This window comes from Phyllobates terribilis, unplaced genomic scaffold, assembly GCF_046119375.1.
Source record: "Phyllobates terribilis strain yellow unplaced genomic scaffold, ASM4611937v1 Scaffold_1__5_contigs__length_1240528914, whole genome shotgun sequence".
Classification (NCBI taxonomy): domain Eukaryota; kingdom Metazoa; phylum Chordata; class Amphibia; order Anura; family Dendrobatidae; genus Phyllobates; species Phyllobates terribilis.
In genome coordinates, this window is record NW_027362761.1 from 504,544,532 (window position 1) to 504,560,340 (window position 15,809).

Consider the following 15,809-nt stretch of genomic DNA (forward strand, 5'->3'; position numbering starts at 1 on the left):
GTGATTTGAAGTCAGAAGACAGAGGATAATAGTTATCTCTCCCGCCAGAACGAGCTCACCGATGGCGTCTCAGATAACTCAGTCTGCAGCCAGCAGTAGAAAGTGCAACATAGAAATTCAGAGACTATAGGAGGCAAACGGTGCAAAGCTTTTAAGTAAACCTAAATGCAAACATAATTATTAGCTAAAAATATATGCAATTCGATTAAGAGAAAATAATGCCCCTCCAGGTGTCCAGATTCTTTAAGTATTAATAAAATTAGTGGATAATATGACCCCCAGCTTTCCAGGATGAGAAGGCAAACACCACCAAATATTTCAAGTGGTAAAGAATAGAATGTGAAGAGAAACAATAAAATAAAATTGATAGAATTACGATATGAAGATTAGGTCTCACATCTTTGCTCCATATACTGTACTTGTACACCATGCTTTGTTGGATGCATCGCAGTAGGATCTGAATACATGGTACGTAATACTAAGCATTTTTTTTCTTACCTTCTCAAGCTTTTTTGACTCTATGTGCCGCAAGACCTGTTCCCGCCAGTCATGGGGGACTTTATTCCTGCCTTGTGGGTCCAGTAAAGAATGCTCAGAATTAACCCTTGCATTTGGCTTTTTGGAAGGACTAGTCCGAGTGTAGTTAAAATCACTGACAGACATTGTTCTCTCGGGAATATCATTAATTGAAGGACGTGCACTTTGCGGTCTTGGTACATTAGGGCCATCGATGCTGTATGTCCTAGCTGACATTGGTCTCTGTGGACCTGCCATCATGTGTGTAGGTCTTCCCATTGAATGTAATTCTCTGTAGGTCATATAGTCCCCGTCTGGTACAACAACTCTCCTGACAGGTCCTGGATCAGCCACCGTCATAGAAGCATTGGAGGAGACACTGCCTTGTCTTTGAAGAGTGTTACGACTAGCTCCTTGAAGGACTCGGTCATTTGGGGACATGGCCCATGCTTCTACGTGCCTTGATCCCATTTTTTGAGGCACACTGTACATGTTACTTGACCGCACATTATTATGATTAGAAAAATTCATGTTGGCAGGGTGTTTGGCATAGCTGGGACTATCCATACTATCGGACATATGGTAACGTGGAGGTGGTACACTTCCTTGGTCCATGGGAGTGCTTTGTTTCTGAGGCCACAGATTGTCCTTGGCTGTAGCACTACTAGAACTATACTGAACATTATATTGAGGCACAGCGGGCATCTGAGATGCCCCAGGGGCTCTCATGGTGTATGCCCCCTCAGGGTTGTGGTTGGAGTCAAATTTGAACACAGTTTTTTTTCCAGAAGATACCAGATCCGAAGAGGAAGACGAACTGCTGAAAACCTGCAATGGCTGATCATACAGAAGAGTGGCCGACTTGCTCCTAACAATATTTTGTCCGTCCGCACCTGCTGCGCCGGATTTAGCAATGTAGGATGGCTGTGGCGAGCCACCGTCACTGAGGATGTCATAGATCCTCAGCCCACCGGTCTCGATGTTGGTTATACTGTGAGATTTCACAACCGAACTCATTGAATCTCCGAGTTGGTGAGACAAATCATCTGTACTTTTCGAAACACACATATCAAATGAAGGCACTGAATCCTCGGATGCGCTCCTCACCGGGTCACTCATGTCTGGAGACAGATCTTCATCTTGGGAATGACCATTAACTTTGTTAATTGCGCATAAATCTGGGTACGTTTTTCTGTTCTCCAACACTTCAGTCTCCCGTTTCTCATTATGGTTTGTAAATCCTTTTCCCGATAGAACTTCTTGTGAGATCAATGACCGCTCTAGGGTGTCGGAGTACAGGCCATCTTCAGTTGTCAGGTTATTGTTAATGTTCAGCTGGTTCAGATTTTGTGCCATGTCACTGGTGATGTGTAGTCTTTGCTCTTGGACTAGATCCTCTTCACTGTTTGGTGATGGAATCTCTGATATCTCTCGCTCATCAACAGCGTTTAATTTGCTCCCATTATGTAAAATATTGTTTAAGTTTTCATCTTCTTGTCTAGAAAAAGGAAAAATAAAGGAATGAGAGGACTAAAAGATGACCGACAATTGTCAATGTGTGAAATGGAACCAAAAGGGCAATGAACATAAGTCACCAAAGTACAACATCTACATCTGTGTGTCTGAAACATTGCTTATTATTGGATAACTTTTCTCACTTTGTGTTTGAAACAATCAGCAAGTTCTCATACAAGATCAAAATAGATGAGAAGCATAAATCACCTGGTCATTCATGACCGAAGAACAAGGAAAAGTAATACTAAGTAGAAGTTACTCCAACCACCACCCAACAATAAACATTTTACACTAAGTTTAGCGAAGAGATAGAGAAAGCTTCGTCTGCCAGAGTAGGAGAATATGTCTCGGAACCAGAGGATTTATTTACTACCGGCCTCTCCTCTGGACTGCACTGAAATAAGTATCATGTGTATGGGACAAGATGGGACCACGCTGCCAAGAATTTGAGTAATGGGTCTCCACTAGTAGCCACTTCTTGGACATATGATGTGTTCAAAAATTAAGATCCACCGAAGAACCACAAAGAAGTAGATCTAAGGATAAGCAAGGAGATATAGGTATGAGAGGCGAAGGCATCGTTTATGGATTGTTGGGGTCCATTCCCAATGATTCATTGAATGAAGGGGTCTTCAGAACAGAGACCGGTAGATCAGTGTATAGCTGTGTGGTTGGAAACTGCACAGAGAAAAAGTCACATGCCCATGATGGGAAATCAATCCTTCAATCTCAGGATCGTTGAGGTTCCCAGAGATTGGACCCAAACTCATCCTAAACAAATAGAAATATCACTTTAAGGGCAAGTTATTATAGCAGGGCTGGCCTTGTTCAGTAGATCACCCTTTAGTTTAGATACTGGAGCACCAGGAATATTGAGACAAAATGGAAAATGCATATAACTGGAATATTAGATGGCGAGATGTATGTTTCCTTATTAGTTCTTCTCTTTTCATGTAATGGTTCTATGCTATGATAAGTATTGTGTGTGAGAGATGCCCGGTCTCCAACAGAACCCCCTTGGCGCCATCTATTTGTTTTTACGTTTTTTGGTGGTATAGTGTTCAGAGCTTACATTTTAATAGCTTACAGTGGACCTGATAGTTTCTTATTCGTGAGTATACTGATAGTTAGGTGTGAGCCTTTCCAATGTCAAGGGAGCACATAGATAATCACTGGCACAATGCAATTTCTGCGGACCCAACATACTGGCAAGAAAAGTGGTATCTCTTAGTAGTCAATTTAGTCATACACTTTGAGGCGGAATTGAAGAGCAGCAGCACAGTTCTAAGAAAACTTACTATATTGTAAGAAAGGCAGGCATTTACTAAAACAAGAGCCGACGGTCATGAGCCTGGTGATTTTTTTGCATACGAGAAATAACGGACCTACTTTCATCAGTGTGGTGGATCTGATTTTCATCAATTTTCGTGCCCAATTTTAATATCAGTGTGGCATCTGTTTTCTTTGTATGAAAAAAAATTCAAGTTTTCCCTACCCATTAAACAGTGAAGAATGGAGAGTGCCCGAATGACACATGGATGGAATCAGTGCACTGTCCCTTTTTTTGCAAGAACCCATTGATTTGAATAGGGGAGTTAGAGCAATGACCCGAATGAGAAAAGGACATGTCTCCATTATGTCATGTGAACAGCCCGCTAGACTGTAATGGGTACATGTTCTATCCATGAAAGACGCAGATAGAACACACATGTGAAAAATGGGTGTCTGAATGAGTCCTTACTTTTACATATCTTGGTTGATGTAATAAGACTTTTGCGTTAGGGATGTCCTATCGTATGAAAGAGCTTAACAGAATTGATGATACAGAGAAGAAGTTCAATGGGTTGATATTAACCAATATGATTTACCTGTTCATTGTACATAAATGTTACTTTTGATCACAGGAGGAACGTGGCAATAATGTGATCAGAAGGCACCTACCTTAATTTCAAGCTCATGGCAATGCCGGACTCCTTCTCAGGCGAGCACAGAGAGGTGTCATGGCTGCTCTCGGTGTTCAGTGAGACCGAGTCGGACATACGGGATGGCGAGGAACAGTTGCTGTTGTTCTGATTACTGTTGTGGGTCACTTCGTCTGACAAAGAGTCTGCATCTTTAATATCATCTGAAACACAATACGTCAAAACATTTAGTCTCGGGAAGACGTCCAAGACTTCAGCGCCGGAAGATTAGTGCACTTCATCCAAATTCAACGAGGAAAGCAGAAAGATTGAAACGTAACGCAGCCAAGTAAATCATTAGTAATTATTAATGATGATGAGAAGTGATCTATTTATGATGGGAATTATCAGTAGTATGAGGAGGACCCCGAGGTCCGTGTATCCTAAGGAAAGCTAAGGGATGCACGCAATAAATGGACCCTGCAAACACAGCGAGAATCTACCCTAAGGTTAGAAATCCAGAAGACACAGCATGTGCGTCGCTCATTGTCACCTTTCTTGTTGTTGCTCAGCGCTACGACTTTAGGTTGATTCATGGACGTCTCAATAAGTGGCGGCCGCATTTCTGCCATCTTCATTTCTTCATCATAAGACAGGTCTTCTGACTCCTGCAGCACAGAAATGTTGCCCTATATTAGAGGGACGATCATCATTAAATAAGTTCTACATTTAGGACAGTCCCTACTTGTTACAACGGTCCCGAGACAGTAAGTAGCTATTGAAGTGTCTCTTTTTTTGGACCCCCCGGTGATCAGCTGTAATCTGTCAGTAGACCCGTCAGTAAGTCTTTGGTTTTCCTACAGTACCACCACAGAGGAAACTGAGAATTTTAAAAGAGGCCAATTCAGATCAATGCCTCGTGTCTAATTCAGGACAGGACAGATCCTCCAGAGTGGGAAAATCTTTCCTTTCCTCTCTGGTCAAAAGAAAGTCCTGAAAAGGGGACCCCCTGTATTAAGTTACAATTCCCCGATAGGAAATATAAATGTTTTTGTTCTAAGCTAGACAACCCCCTAAAAGTTATTTTCTGCCCAAAACATATGACAGTATCTCACTGACATATTCCGTCATTTGCTAATCAGTTGCCGAGACCCTCATCAATTAGCTAGAAAGGGCTGTAAGACTTCATCCACTGGAAGATGTGCCACAAGAATGTTGAAGGGGTCTTGTCAGATATCAAATGATAAATGTGCTATTGCTTTTGTGGTTCCAAATGCTGGGACCCTCACCAGTCACAACTACAGGGCACCGAAAGCCTACTGTGTGGATGGAGTGGAAGTATGTATGTGCAACCACCACTTCATTCACTTCCATGGGCATAAGGATGTGGTAGTGGGCATATGTGAACGCCGCTCCTGTCGACAGTGATTGGAGTGGTGGTCATGCATACATACTCCTGATACATTCACACAGAAGACTTTGGGACCTTGTTCTTGTGATCAGTTCTGAACCCTAAAACTAATTCTGTAGCCAAGTGATAAATATAGTTCATGCGTTTATAGAGCTGAGCAGATTGATGTATAGTTTTGTGAGAAAATATTCAGTATAATCTATATATTAATCATTTAATCCTCTGCTCTTTCTGGGGTTTTCAGTCCAGTGGGCGGTCCTGTCAGTGACTAAAAGCTATCTCTGTACCTATATTCATGCAAGGAAAACTATCAGTCACTTATAGGACCTCCCACTGGACTGAAAACCCCAGAAAGAGCAGAGGTTTAAATGATTAATATATAGATTATACTGAATATTTTCTCACAAAACTATACATCAATCTACTCAGCTCCTCCTGCTCTAGAACATGGGGCCTGCAGATTATAGGTTCCCTTTAATGTCTATGACCAAGAATATCCCAAGTATTAATAGTTCTAGAAGAAATCACACAGGTCCGGGGCACATTTTGGTTTTGCCGGTATCATTACATCCCCAGCATTGTAATGAGAGTACTTAAGATATCCATAGACTGTTAACAACTGGAATGTACAAAGACACAGAACAGAAAACCATTTTTCAGAATGAATTAAAACAATGACTTCCTCCTTTGATGAGAATTAGTTATAATGTGACACGGTGGCCCTCGGGCGCGCTATGTGCTCAGTCAGACGGGATAAAAAGCAAGTTCAAAGCCCATTACAATGAGCTCGTGTTAGAAGTAATGAAATGCTCCATTATTCCCTAGTAATATAGGTAAAGTAGGTGACTCACGGCCGAACGATCATCCTGTGAACAACACAGGGACAACTTTTAAACAACTGGTTAGAAAGTGGAAGATCTCACCAATTCATCTGCCAGATACAATATACGAGACACTGGTTGTAATCTGCACAGTTATGGCTTCCGGGACAGCAATATACAAAATGGGGGACAGGGGGATATTATAAATGGTGATATGTGGCGCAGTAGGCGGTTTGGATCCGATCATCATTAGGCATGGTGGTGCAGACTCATCGTGACATTAGGGTCTGTCATGATACACATACCTCGAGTGTCTCGTCATGGTTCACCACAGTTTTTGCATTCCAGAGATTTTTGGCCAGATTAGTTGGTTGGGAGTTTCCTGTGATGTTCGGAGGCTCTGGCTCGCAAGGTTTTTGAATGCAGTTCCCCACAGTCTTATTTTCTTTTTCTTCTACCTCACTTTTAGCTAGCACAGGTTCTATTACCTAGATATACCCAAAATGAAAAAGAAAATAATAATTCCATGAAATCATTGGGAGTGAAAACATTTGTCATTCTGTCCCTTTCACACTACTCGGCAATATCAGAACAGACTGGAGGTCATTTACCCGCTCGTTTAAACAGGCTGAAGAAGAAAAGTCTATGTGCACAGAACAATCGGTAATACAATCGTTCTGTGCTCATAGCATATCCTATTATCGGCAGCACATCTCCTGCTTAAACAGGAAAATGAGTTGCCGAAAACAATGATTTTTAAGCCGGATTAAGAATCTTTTAAAGATTACTGTATCATCTATACAGGCCCAATAATAAATAAAAATTACATACGAGTGTTGAATTTTCCCAGAAAATAGTGCCTAGCTATAGGCCATGCCATACGTTGAGCCTTATATTTTACACAAGGAAGTTTTATCTTATGGATCTACAAATAAAGGGTTGTCTCAAATTTGGAAGTTTTCCTCTATTCATGAGATAGGGGATAATATCTTGATCACTGGGGGTACGACTGAATTGCAGCTCCATTAATTTTTAATGTGATTACTGGAGATAGCCGACTGTAGCGGTCTTCGGCACTCCCCATAAGAATGTATGGAGCGGCAATGCGTATGATTGACCACTGCTCCATTCACAAGAGATTCTTTAGAGTCACAGTTCTTGGGATCAGTATGGGTCCCAGTGGTCAGACCCCTGCGATTGTGATGTTAGCTACTATCCCATTGATAGGGTGTAAATACTTTTACGCCCAAAGAAGACAAAAGTATTCTTGGCGTGATAACTTTATTGCCTAACCAGAAAAAGGTGTAACTCTTGATGGGTAATCCCAAATATGAAAGTTATAACCTATTTAAACCTCTCCAAAAGGCCACTCATTTCAGAAGATCACCTTTTTATGTAGATCAGACTTTGGTACCATTATATCTAAGCTGGTCAACTTCTTTGAGAGGACCACTCCTTTACAAACCAATTTTTAATGTAGTTTCATGCGATTATAGCAAAAAGGTTTCAGGCCAGGTTGAAGTTGGTGGAGGTGGGGCAAAAAGGTTCATTTCGCCCTTATGACAAGACCAACTGTATTTCAGACCAGCGATATTTGTATATTTTACACTGAGGCCCATAAGCTTCAAGTTATGCTATTGTTTCAGAGCATACTTAACCCATTATGGAAAAGATGTATCCAGCACTCATCCCAAGGTTCAAGAAAAAATTTACATTTATTAGATTAATTAAAAATCAAAAAGTACAAAAATGTAAAAAACTAAAAATACACGTGTGTAGATAGTTACGCGTTTCAAACCCTAGTCCTTGGAAAACTGGAAAAACCATCTGAACTGTCTGGCTAAAAAAGGATTTCCTCCTGCCGTGAGTTTTTTTTGGTTTCATAATCCATTGTGGCACACTACAATTAAATACAGTATTATAGAGGTATTTCCAATGAGAAGAATTACTTCCTGTGGATGGACCATAAGGCAAGACATTGAGTGCCTGCAGACCAGAATGCATCTGCCATGGGCATGGCCCTTAATGATACAGAGCCACTAATATTATCCATTAATAAAACAATCATTTAGAATAAAACCAGCAATTTCAGAAGCCTAAATATGAAGAATGTGCGTGCCAAGGACGAGAAGGTCTCTGCCTACTGTATTCTTGGGACAAACATTGACCAAAAGCCCAACTTTTGGCATCTATGCATCTTTCGAGGTAGATTAGAAACGGACTCTGAATGATCACGCTGCAGGGAACACTGATAATCCATGACACGTGGGAGGATAGAAGAAAAGGGATTTGCTGGTGAAATACACATCGGGTGTGGTGGGTGAACATTGGACTTTACCATTTGCACTTGTTTTTGAGATTTCTTTCTATATGTTACTGCTTTCACCTGGATTTGACACGAGTATTTCTTCCATGTAGTGCATTGGCTTTTTGGCACATGCACTTTATACCTGCTGTAATTACATTTATTGCTCAGGGTTTGTACCCTAGTATAGTACTTAGCACTAAATATGAATGTATATTATTAATTTGGTCTATTTATTCATTAATGTTTCTTTTAGAGCAAGCTGAAGTTAAAGAGAACCTGTCACTTGCCACAAATATGTCATTTTTATTACCTGATGTTCTCCTTAATCTGGCACATTTTTTCTCCTGTTCCTGTATGTCGACCCTCACAAATGTAAATCTAGTCATTTTAGCCAAATGTGTGTGGTCGTCTATTCTCCTCTATCAGCGTCCTCTGGTGGACCACGCCCACTTGGCTTACAAGTCCAGATTCATATACAGGGTAGAGGGGATCAGATCTCAGGAATGGAGATTCCCAGGAGCAAAAGAAAAACAACGCCAGATTCAGGAGAACCGCATCTACAGCAGCAGGGCTGTGGAGTCGGAGCCCATTTTGATGGAGTCGGTATAAAATGCACCAACTCCGACTCCTAAAATATATAATAAATTGGGTACAGTAGTTCAATGCAGTTTGTGGGGAATATTTTTTCATGAGAAAGTTATGAAATGTCCTATAAATGTCTGTCCTATTCCTGATCTAAGGGTCTAGACTTTTAGCTGAGATGAATCGGTGCTACAGTAAATTTATCACTTAAACGTGAGCCATGAATGAGGGAGTCGGTGTCATGGAAATTGAGAAGTCGGAGTTGGAGGTTTGGCTTACCGACTCCGCAGCCCTGTACAGCAGGGGTTAAAAATTACATATTTAAGGAAAGTGAAAGGTCCTCCTTTAAGGAGTAAATTAGCAACTGGATTATGTTTGTTGGAGGCTCCTGAACAAAACACCTCTCAGGAGCCTGAACTCCCTTATACTCAATCAAATACTAAAGAAGTAGTGGTCACAATTAACTTAAAGGGGTTTTCCCATCTCCAAGATCCTATCCCAATATGTAGTAGGTGTAATAATAATAATATTAGCAAATGCCTCCAATTAGAAATGTAGTATAGTTTTTCTGATTCGCTATGTCTCTTTCCTCATGTGCAGGCATTACAGGACCTTAGGTATCCATGGTAACGACCAGCGATATAGTGACAGTTAGCAAGTTGCTAGTGGTCGTAACCATGGATACCTAAGGTTCTACAATGCCTGCACATGAGGAAAGAGACCTAGCGAATCAGAAAAACTATACTACATTTCTACTTGTAGGCATTTGCTAATAATATTATTACACCTACTACATATTGGGATAAAACACACAAAGACAAAGTAAAACAAACGTATAAAAATACTCGGTTGTAAAAAAGTAACAGTAAACAGCAAGTGCTAGCAAAAAGGTGACAAAAAACAGGGTATTTAGTTGACACGTTTTTTGCAAAAAATGTATACTAAGCCGGTCTACCAACGTCAAGGTAACCCAGATCAGAGCAGTCCCTATCTGATGTATTTAAAAATGGATCATGTGTATGGTACCTATATGAGAAGATCTAACAGGTCTCCACCCCTCCCTTGTGGGCCATGCACATAAAATGCCATCCTCTGCAGCGTGTCCACATAGACATTACCTGTTAGATTTTCTCATATAGGTACCATACACATGATCAGTTTTTAAATACATCAGATAGGGGCTGCTCTGATCTGGGTTACCTTGACGTTGGTAGAGCGGCTTAGTATACATTTTTTTTGCAAAAAACGTGTCAACTAAATACCCTGTTTTTTATCACCTTTTTACTAGCACTTGCTGTTTACTGTTACTTTTTTACAACAGAGTATTTTTATACGTTTGTTTTACTGTGTCTTTGTGTGTTTCAGTCTTTTGGTGGTGTGAACACTGTCCTACAGACTTGTTCACTATGTGCATGGCCCATGTGTTTGTATTTAATACATATTGGGATAGTCTATGGAAGACACAGAAACAGCCAAAAAGTTTATTAGATAGAGTCAAAAGCACAGGTGGCCACCTCCTGCGGAAGAGAAGATCATGAGCTCATTCACTTTATATTAAACCATTAATTCACTGTTATTTGTAGACTAGAATTAGGTTTTGCTCACACAACATTACAAGCAAATTACCTTTCCTGGGTGAAGAGAACGATTTCAAAGAACAAGTTACCATTTTGTAATCCATTTGCATCTGAATATATCTACATGGATTGTTATATAAAGGCGATCATGAAGAGTATCAGAATATACGCCACCTTTATGCCTGTGTCCTTCGTGTGCTGCTGTTGGGCTTCATTTTGCTTCATTTCATTATTGGCTTCTTCAGTCTTCTCTTCATCTTTTAACCTGTGCACTATGGTCTGTACGGTTTTCACCATATTTTTCAACTCATCGGGGTATGGTGTTGGATATCTCTTCAAATTTCCTTCCTGGAATGAAGAAGAAGAAAAAAATCTGATTAATTAGTTATGTCTGACCTCACATTAAAGGGATATGCTCAAGTTTGGAATTTATTCAAAAGCCAAGGGATAGGGGATAACGTCCTGACCGCTCGAGGGTCCGAACACACACATTTTAGTGATTTTCTCCCCTAAATGCACTGCAGAATATTTCCAACATATGAAAGAGAGAAACATTGGATTTCTATGTATGCAGTGGATTAAATACCATTCACTCAAAATGTGAGTGATGAAATGTCTTTCATTATTTCCAATATATGGCCACTAGTGGAGCGCCATTTGGCGGCACACAGATACTTCCATATCAAATAATTCCAAGGGACTCCTTGCGCCACCACAGCTCTGCCATGTCCATAAGGCATAAACCTTACACAGGTTGAAAAAAGACCTAGGTCCATCAAATTCAATCTTTCTCCACCAATTATACATTTTTTGTCACTAAATTACTTATAACCCACAATGTTATGTGTACTGAGGAAATCATCCAGCCCCTTTTTGAAAGCTGTTCTAGTATCTGCCATTACTACCTCTTGTGGTCGGCATTCCACAGTCCGATTGCTCTGACTGTAAAGAACCCTTTCCTGTTTATGTGCTGGAATTGCCTTTCTTCCACCCCTGGTCCTTAGTATGGTCTTTGGAAGGAATAAGTCATGTGCTGGTCCTGTGTACTGACCACACATATATTTATACATAGAAAAACTACGCCTCAGAGGGGATCTCATTTATAAGCTAAACAACTTTTAGCTTTTCCAACCTCTCATCATATGAGATGCCTTCCATCCCTTGTAATAATCTAGCTGCCCGCTTTTGAACGGACTCTAACTTCTGAATATCCTTTTTAAAATGTGGAGCCCAAACCTGGATCCCATATTCTAGATGTGGCCTCACCAGTGATTTATAAAGGGGTAACAATATGTTGGGATTGTAGGATTTTATTTCTCTTTTTATACATCCTAAAATCATGTTTGCTTTTGCAGCTGCTGCTTGACATTGATTAATGCTGCTCAGCTTACTTGTAACCAGAATAACCAAGTCCTTCTCCTGTTCTGTAGTTCTGAGTATACTCCCATTTAATGTGTATGTAGCAATAGGATTACTCCATCCTACGTGCATTACTCTACATTTATCTACATTAAACCTCATCTGCCAAGTGTTTGCCAAACATTCATCTTATTCAGATTATTCTGCAATATCGTAATGTCAAGATCAGATTTTAATATCCTACATAGTATGGTGTCGTCAGAAACATGTGAAAGGGAATCTATCATCAGGTTTTTGCTATGTAATCTGACAGCGGAATGGTGTAGAGGCAGAGACCCAAATACCAGCTATATATCATTTATTGGACTGCTTGGTGCAGTTTTGATAAAATCCTTGTTTTTATGCTGTTGATGTAGCAGTAGTCAGAATTCTGAGATGTGCATAACCCCATCCAGAACTCCTGATTGGCGGTTTCCTGCCAATCAGTTGTGGGGGCGGGATTATACTGATTAGCCTGACTGGCCTGCACATGAGACCTAGTCTGAAAGTGACAATCTCCTGTTGATAAAACACTAATTGAATCTAAACAACAGCACACTGCCTAATAAGTAACAACCCTGAAAACAGACTTTCTGCCCCTACATTATGGTGCTCTCAGTTTAAGCAGCAAAAACCTGCAGACAGATTCCCTTTAAAGATTACTTTTTGCCAGCCATAAACATTAACAAAAAATGTTTTACATTGTGTAAATGCTGCTATTTTCCTGAATCTGTTTTTTTTTTCCCTTTGATCCTGCTAATCTCTGTTCCTGATATATGGTCCTCTCTTTCCTGTATAAAAAGCTAGTCAATTGGGCGTGATCCTCAAACTCTCTTTTTCTTAATGGCTACCCCCAGTTGACTACATGGTCTAAATTTATATATAGGAAGGAGGAGGTCATATCTCAAGAATGGAGAGACACAGGAACAAATGAAAAACAATAAGATTCAGGAGAACGGCTGCATTTGCAGTAAGTAATAAAAATGTAATTTATAGCACGTGACAGGTCCTATTTCAGAGAAAGAAAAAGTTCTTCGATATAGTGATTCGATCCTGTATGAATATTACACATACATATATTGATACACGTGAACACTTTACTGCACCCGAGTTGTTTATTTGTTATAAAAGTAGAATATTTGGTGTAAATATGAGATGTTCCCCTTTGCTTTTACAATAAACACAATAAGCGCAATCGGGGCTGTGAAGTTGGAGCTAGTTTTGGGTGAAGTTGGTAAAACTGTACCTACTTAAATTGTAAAAAGGATATTATCCATTATTAACATTGGTTCATTAATTTATCAATTTTCATAGGAATTTACACAAGTTTAGAAATTTAAAGAATATCTATCAGCCTAAAAATAAACAGTGATACAGTGATGTTACCATAGAAAATGTACTAATTACTTATCCATTAACAAACCAGTCGAAGTGTGGAACCTTGGATTACCAACTCCACGGCTCTGGTAACAGGAACTATATGGACGTACAATGGCTGTTTCCACAAATTAATGTTGAATACTGACCCGGGCTGGAACGTCGCGCTCATCCTTGTCGTCATCACACTCAAAGGCGACCTGTGCCCGCTGCTTCCTCTGCTCTTCCCACAAAGATGGGTTAAAACTCTCATTGTCTGAAGAGAAGATAACTGCAACAAACACAAGTCACCATTACACACATTGCTCAAAGTGGCGCCAGCTTTACGAGAGCAACATGCTTATATAGTCATGATTAGTCAAAATAGATGAAGTGATGCCTGTGCAGAAAACTGAGGATTGTTATCCAATTAAAAATGGAACTAAACTACTTAAAAGTTTGATCCTGTACTAAAAGAGGTTTCTCCCAGAGCGCTTAAAAAGGAACCTGTCAGTTGATTTATTCCACCCAAACCACAAAGCATGAATGTGAAGTATGGAAGCAACGTGGATCCATCAACTGCACGTATTAGGGTGAATAAAACATCACATTTATTTAGAACATTAAAATCAGGGGAAAAATTTAATTCATGATGAATACGAAAAAAAAAAAAAAAGATGAAAAAGACTCTTAGTCTTGACCTCAAAACGCAAAAATCCAGTGTCCTTATTCTTATCATGATTTAAATTTTTCTCCTGGATTTAATATTCTAAATAAATGTGATGTTTTAGTCACCCTAATTTTTGCAGTTGTTGGATCCACATTACCTTCCGTACTTTTAATCAGCCAGGAACCGGACTGGAGTTCCTTTGCACCGCACCCACTATGAAACCGCTCCTATACCGGTGAACTAATTTGCTGCTGTTTTTATTTATTCAGCATGAATCAGAGCCTGGCTACACAATTGCAGCCAGATATATTATTCTCTGAAAAGGTTTAAAGATCTGGCCAAGGATCTTAGTAAGATAAGACTAGTCCAGCGCCGCCCCGTGCCGGCTTCTCCCTGCTGTGCTCCAGGTGACTTGATGGGTTTCTCCCACAGACCTGTCATTCACCTGGAGCAGTGTGGGAAGAAGCCGGCAGGGGCGATGCCGAACTAGTCTCATCTCTCCCAATAGTCCTCAGCCAAATCTTTAAACTTTGCTTTCTCTGAAACACCTGAACTTTTTAAAGAATAATATATCCAGCTACAATTGTGCAGCAATGCTCTGATTCATGCTGACCAACATGAATTGATTGATGGGTTTCATTTAAAGAGAACCTATAATTTTCCCTAACTGTGCGAGAATTATATATACTAATAATGTTTAGCGCATTTAAAAATAAAGTTTTAATGTGCTGTACAGCCTGTGCTAATAAGGCAGGATTAGTCCAGCATGGGTTGTTACCTCAAGACTAGTTTTGCATTAGGCTCTCTAGTTACGCCTCCCTGGCCATAATTAACAATCCCATTATAGTAGAGCTGTCGACATGAGATTTCCAGCAGTCCTACTGTGCAGAATTTGTCTTGGGGTAGCAACACCTTACTGGACTAGTCCTGCTTCATTAGCATATGCCGAGTAGCATATTAAAACTTGATAGAAACATTATTGTGTCACTTCAAAGACCTTATGAGAACACAGGATGTGGCACATGCAGTTGGTACAGAAAGTATTCAGACCCCTTTAAATTTTTCACTCTTTGTTTCATTGCAGCCATTTGGTAAATTCTAAAAAGTTCATTTTTTTCTCATTAAAGTACACTCTGCACCCCATCTTGACTGAAAAAAAAACAAATGTAGAAATTTTTGCAAATTTATTAAAAAAGAAAAACTGAAATATCACATGGTCATATGTATTCAGACCATTTGCTCAGTATTTAGTAGAAGCGCCCTTTTGAGCTAGTACAGCCATGAGTCTTCTTGGGAATGATGCAACAAGTTTTTCACACCTGGATTTGGGGATCCTCTGCCATTCTTCCTTGCAGACCCTCTCCAGTTCCATCAGGTTGGATGGTGAACGTTGGTGGACAGCCATTTTTCAGGTCTCTCCAGAGATGCCCAATTGGGTTTAGGTCAGGGCTCTGGCTGGGCCAGTCAAGAATGGTCACAGAGTTGTTCTGAAGCCACTCTTTTGTTATTTTAGCTGTGTGCTTAGGGTCATTGTCTTGTTGGAAGGTGAACCTTCGGCCAAGTCTGAGGTCCAGAGCACTCTGGAAGAGGTTTTCATTCAGGATATCTCGGTACGTGGCCGCATTCATATTTCCTTCAATTGGAACCAGTCGTCCTGTCCCTGCAGCTGAAAAACACCCCCATAGCATGATGCTGCCACCACCATGTTTCACTGTTGGGATTGTATTGGGCAGGTGATGAGCAGTGCCTGGTTT

General features: G+C 40.3%; 1 protein-coding gene across 3 annotated transcripts in view; it reads right to left on the reverse strand.

The window, feature by feature from the left end:
* ERBIN (erbb2 interacting protein) overlaps positions 1 to 15,809 on the reverse strand; it is a 238,002-nt gene that overhangs the window by 24,823 nt on the left and 197,370 nt on the right. For 2 of the 3 annotated variants that reach the window (XM_073680223.1, XM_073680221.1), the window contains exons 17-22: positions 13,556 to 13,677; positions 10,806 to 10,979; positions 6,470 to 6,652; positions 4,486 to 4,621; positions 3,973 to 4,156; positions 499 to 2,014 (exon numbers count right to left, since the gene is read on the reverse strand). In XM_073680223.1, the coding sequence (XP_073536324.1) occupies positions 499 to 2,014; positions 3,973 to 4,156; positions 4,486 to 4,621; positions 6,470 to 6,652; positions 10,806 to 10,979; positions 13,556 to 13,677 (2,315 nt within the window). The remainder of the gene's footprint in view (positions 1 to 498; positions 2,015 to 3,972; positions 4,157 to 4,485; positions 4,622 to 6,469; positions 6,653 to 10,805; positions 10,980 to 13,555; positions 13,678 to 15,809) is intronic. The other variant, XM_073680222.1, reaches the window with a different exon arrangement.